The sequence below is a fragment of the Corapipo altera genome, unplaced genomic scaffold (assembly GCF_003945725.1).
Source record: "Corapipo altera isolate COAL_440 unplaced genomic scaffold, ASM394572v1 193, whole genome shotgun sequence".
Taxonomy (NCBI): Eukaryota; Metazoa; Chordata; class Aves; order Passeriformes; family Pipridae; genus Corapipo; species Corapipo altera.
The window spans coordinates 919,722-924,853 of NW_020884996.1; the positions used below are offsets into that span (position 1 = coordinate 919,722).

The 5,132-nt window shown below is 50.0% G+C and overlaps 1 protein-coding gene across 1 annotated transcript in view; it reads right to left on the reverse strand.

Annotated features, from left to right (window-relative positions):
• Positions 1-398, reverse strand: part of NDUFA11 (NADH:ubiquinone oxidoreductase subunit A11) — a 2,810-nt gene extending 2,412 nt beyond the window's left edge. The window contains exons 1-2 of the mRNA XM_027666585.1: positions 278-398; positions 94-186 (exon numbers count right to left, since the gene is read on the reverse strand). Of these exons, the coding sequence (XP_027522386.1) occupies positions 94-186; positions 278-359 (175 nt within the window). The 5' untranslated portion in view covers positions 360-398. The remainder of the gene's footprint in view (positions 1-93; positions 187-277) is intronic.
• Positions 399-5,132: the final 4,734 nt, after the last annotated feature.

Below are 5,132 nucleotides of genomic sequence, written 5' to 3' on the forward strand. Positions count from 1 at the left end.
CACTGTCTGAGGTCCCAGCCCTTACCCATGGTCACACTGTCCGGGGTCCCAGCCCTTACCCATGGTCACACTGTCTGGGATCCTGGTCCTTACCCATGGTCACACTGTCCGCCGCCGCCGTCTGCAGCATGGCCAGGGCCGAGCCGGGCCGCAGCAGGATGATGCGATACGCCGCCCCGACCAGGCCTGCAACACAGCATCGCCCGTCACCGACCGGGCCTCGGCCCGGGCCCCGCTCGCCCGCCCGCGCCCCCCGCTCCCCCCTCACGCTGCCCACCCACGGCCGCGCCCACGCGCGTGGTGAACCAGGTCCGCTCCGCGCAGTGCTCGCCCTCGGGGCCGTCCCAGTAGCCCGCCATGGCGACAAGGGCACGGGCAGCGACCGCCAGAGCACGCGCGGCCCCGCCCGGGGGAGGCACCGCGCGGGCACGAGCTCCGCCCCATCCACCCTCCCCAACCCGCCCCGTGAGGGACCGGGACCCCCCGAGCCGGGACTCCCCGATCCTTGCCCCCCCGAGCCGGGACCCCCTGGAGTCGGGAACCCCCAATCTGGGACCCCTCCGATCCGAGACCTCCCGATCCGGGACTCCCCGATCCGGGACCCTCTGATCCAGGAACCCCCCGATCCGAGACCCGTCCGGGCCGGGACCCCCCGAGCCAGGACTCCCTGGGCTGGGACCCCGCGATCCGGGACCCCCCGATCCAGGCCCGACAGTCCGTGTCCCGCCCCAGCCGGTGCCCGAGCGCACCCCTACGATCATTTTCCTAAAGGATTTCTACCCCGTGTTCCCGGTTTCCCCACCCGCAGCTCTCAGGCTCTTCGCCTAAACCGGGGGCTCTGAGTCGGGGGGATGTTGTGGCTTTGTTTTGTTGGGGTGTGTTTTTTGGTTTCGGTTGCTTTCTGGGTTGTTTTGTTTTGTTTTTGTGTGTGTGTGGGGGGGGGGATGTGGGTTTTGGGGCTTTTTGTGTGTGTAGGGTCTACAACTTTACCTAAATAGCGCTTGGATAATTTTTTATGAATTTTCAAGGATTCCATTTTAATTCTCTGGCTCTCTCTATACTGCTGTATGGCCCTTTTTCCTTCTGTAATAATAAAAATGCTTTGACACACTCAGGCTTATACCGATGCTTTTATGCATTTATTTTTCCAGCCGTTCACAGTTTGCTAATAAAAACATAACTCTCTGCCTTCTCAGTGACACGTCTTCGAGCAAAGCTCTTCCCTTTGTTTTCCCGACCCTTGAAACAGCTCCAGTTCCAACAGCTGAGTGAAGAAGTCGACAACTGTAAGGACGTTAGCTCAAGCTTTCTCTCACCTGCCTATTTCTCTTTCCCCTGTATGTGAAAAACACATTAAATCCTTGATTTCTGCATTTCCCAACATGTTTAGCGCCCCCCCCCCCCAACACCTCTTCTCTGGGACAGGAGCTCAAAACAGCTGGAGCTGGATGCTACTGCCCCAACTTATCCCAAGGAACAGCTTACGGTGGTTTACTAAAGGAAGTGGGTTTTAGAGCAGCTTTGCCCCTCCTGCAAAGCCCTTTCTAAGCACATAAGACAAAGGAATTTGTCACCTTTCCAGACAGCAGGATGAGAAAACCCTCAGCTCCAGGGCAGCACATGCTGCAAACGCTCCTTCCCCCGATATAAATACACGGAATCCACCAAATCTTGCTCCTTCCCTGATATTAATATACGGAATCCACGAGTCTTGCACAGGGCAAGACTCTTCACCATTAAGTAACAAACAGCATCCTGGGCTCCAAGCAGCTGTTAAAAGCTCATCTGAGCCTGTATCCTCAGGCAGATTTGTATCTCTTCTTTCACAGACCAGGGAGGTGGGACTGACAATTCCCATCTCTCCCCTTTTGCAGCAGGTACAGTGCCTGGAGCACAAGACTCAGCACCCAGTTTTGTGCAGCTCTTCACTTGCCTCGTGGAGGGACTGCAGCCAACCTTGGGCACTGGCACACTGCAGGCAGGGGTTATCCAGCAGATATCCACCCATCCTCAGCCTGCAAGACCCTCCCAAGGCAGTGACTGCTAATCAGAGAACTGTTACAGTACGAGAGAACAGCTACCTTACTATAAACAGGCAAGCTGCAGGGAAAGCAACATATAATTATTGTAACATTACTCTTAAAACATCTAGCTTGGCTTCAAGTATTTAAACCACAGACAAACCAGTTTGCTGCTATAGAGTATTAGTTCCCTTAAACAGGGGTGTGGCTTGCCACGCTACTAGAAGCTACAAATAACCCGGGCTCCTCCTACCTCTGAAACGTTTTTAGAAATGGCAGAACCATCCAGCAGCAAATCACATTCAAGACGTTTCCCCATTCTCCCCTCTGGGAAGCTTTTTACAGGGCCTTGTCCGACAGATTTCCTATCTGCAGATGAAGTGGTCTGAACTCTCCAGAACTGGAATTTTATCTTGTCTGCTAAATGGGCAACAGACAGCGAGCTGCTTTTCAGAGGAGAAGAGGAAAAGCCTTTCCCATGTGAACAGTCAGTACACAGACGCTCAGTAAGTGTTACCAGCAGCAGGGGCTCAGTGACACCTCCTGGTCTCTGGAACACATCACAGCACTCAGCTTTTCCAAGGCTTCATCAGAAGATAAGTAAAGCTACCAAAATTCGATCAGGAGTGGCTCATTTAAGACATATCCCACAGATATCCTTGGAAAAGGCATTCACTGCCCACCCCCTGCAATGGAATTACCAGTGTTCTCAGTGACAAATTCAGCTTTTGTATCTTTACACAATGGAGTGCCCTGGAAAGGAGGTAGTCAAAAGGGAGCTCTGAATTCTATATTTGAATGAGATTTTTATTTACAGAAATTATCTGTGAGCATTTCTTTACAAGATACCTGTACCATCACCTAGCAGAGAAAAATCAAGACTGATTTTAACAGTCTAGTTTAGCAATTCTCTCTTGCACCTGTGTTGCTCTGTGCTGATTTCATAGGAGGAAAAAAATACCTGTAAAATAAAATACCTTTATAAATTGCTGTCTGAATTTCTCTGCTACCCACACAATGGTCTGGAGTTCAGTTTAAGCAAGTTCAGTGCACAGAAAGACCAAATAATAAGGGGAGAAAAAGCACACAGTGAAAAGTCAGTTTAATGAAATCTTGTATGACAAATTATGGCAATTATCATAACTGGAATTCCTAAAACTAGAGAAGTTTATGGGGAAACATGGTAAAATTTTCAAATATGTAACATGTTTCTAGAAAGGAAATAAACCATTTTCTACACTCACTGGGAGAGCAAGAGGCCAGTTGAACTGCAGAATGGGACATGTTAGGAACAGTCATTTCATAGCAGGAACACCTAAGCAATGGAATCAATTGATACCTCAGTGACTGGGAACAGGGAGAATCCATTACAAAGTTGGAGGTTCTTTTTAATTCCTGCAAGCTTCTAACAGTCTGGTCACCTCCCAGCTTGGTTCCAGTGGAGGATGGCTGAGGACTCATTTATTTAAATCATTCCTTGCCCTGTCTTCTCTGAAGCAGCGGGAACTGGACAACAGAAAGATGCTGTAATTACACATTTCCTTACCTTAATGTTTATATTTCCTGAGGGTGTAATCTTATATTTCATTTTATGGATAAGAGGTTTACTTCTGGCTTCAGTGACACCACCACTCTAGTAACATTTTCAGAGACTCACAGAATACACTGAGTTGGAAAGGACCCATCAGGATTATCAAGTCCAACTCCTGGTGCTGTGCAGGGCACCCCAACAATCCCACCATGTGACTGAGAGAATTGTTCAAATGCTTCTTGAGCTCAGACAGCCCTGGTGCTGTGATCACTTCCCTGGGGAGCCTGTTCCAGTGCTCAACCACGCTCTGGGTGAAAAACCTTTTCCTGAGATCCAACCTAAACCTCCCCTGACTCAGTTCCAGCCGTTCCCTGGGGTCCTGTCACTGGTCACAAGAGTGAAGAGATCAGTACCTGCCTCTCCTCTTCCCCTCAGGAGGATGTTGAAGACCCCAGTGAGGTCTCCCCTTGGTCTCCTCCAGCCTGAACAAACCAAGTGACCTAAGCAACTCCTCCTAAGGCTTCCCCTCCAGCTCCTTCACCCTCCTCACTGCCCTCCTTTGGACAGTCTCCAAGAGCTTCATGTCTTCCTTATATTGTGGTGCCCAAACCTGGCCACAGGACTCAAGGTGAGGCTGCCTCAGTGCAGAGCAGAGCAGGACAATCCCCTCCCTGGACTGGGTGGCAATGCCATCTATGCCCAATGCCCCCCATGGCCCTCCTGGCTGCCAGGGCACAATATTGACTCATCATCAGGTGGGGTCAACTTTGTTACACTCTTCAGTATCTTTTTTTCCCCTGGAAACCCTGAAAGGCCGTGGCCATGTGGGTCAGCAGCCAGAACAGGCTACACAAGAATTGCCAACCCCATCCATAAGTTAACAACAGACCTAAGGGGAAAGATGGAGCAGGAGTGTGGTCCAGGGGAAGGCAGCAGAGCTGGTCCCCACCCTCCCTTGGACAGCCACTGCCCAGGACAGGAAACACAAGGCAGGGCTCAGAGTGTTTTCTTTGCTTCCTGGTACAGGTTTTAATGCAGTTCCCATGTACATTTGGATGACAGTCTTATAGAGATCTTTTGAGACACATGGGCACTATCTGGTTTTGCCTGTTGCTGGTTTACTAAGGCTTAAAGCAGAGAGCTAAGTCAGGGTTTTGCTTTGGCCTAACTACATCTTGCTGGGCAGGGCCTGAACTCAACCCACAGCCAATTCTGTCAGGGGTGCACAGTAACATTTCCCTCTTCACTACAAACATTTATGCAAAGTTTCTAGCTAAAATGAAATCCGCATCAGTAAATAGTTGCTGATGGTTTTAGAATGCTCTAGGTGATTGTGTACCACCAAAGCCCATCAAAGCAGGAATGCTTATTTCATTTTTTTGAATCTTCATGCACCACCAATTGCATTTTAGGTAAAACACCTCAAAGTGAGACTCAGCATAGACCCCATGAAGTCTGGGACCAGGAAACAATGCCTGCTTTCCCCACAAATAGACCTGTTCACCAAGAGACCTTATTAATGTTCTTTATGAACAACAACCTGCTGACAAGAAGCAGCTTTATGGTTCAAGGGTGTTTGA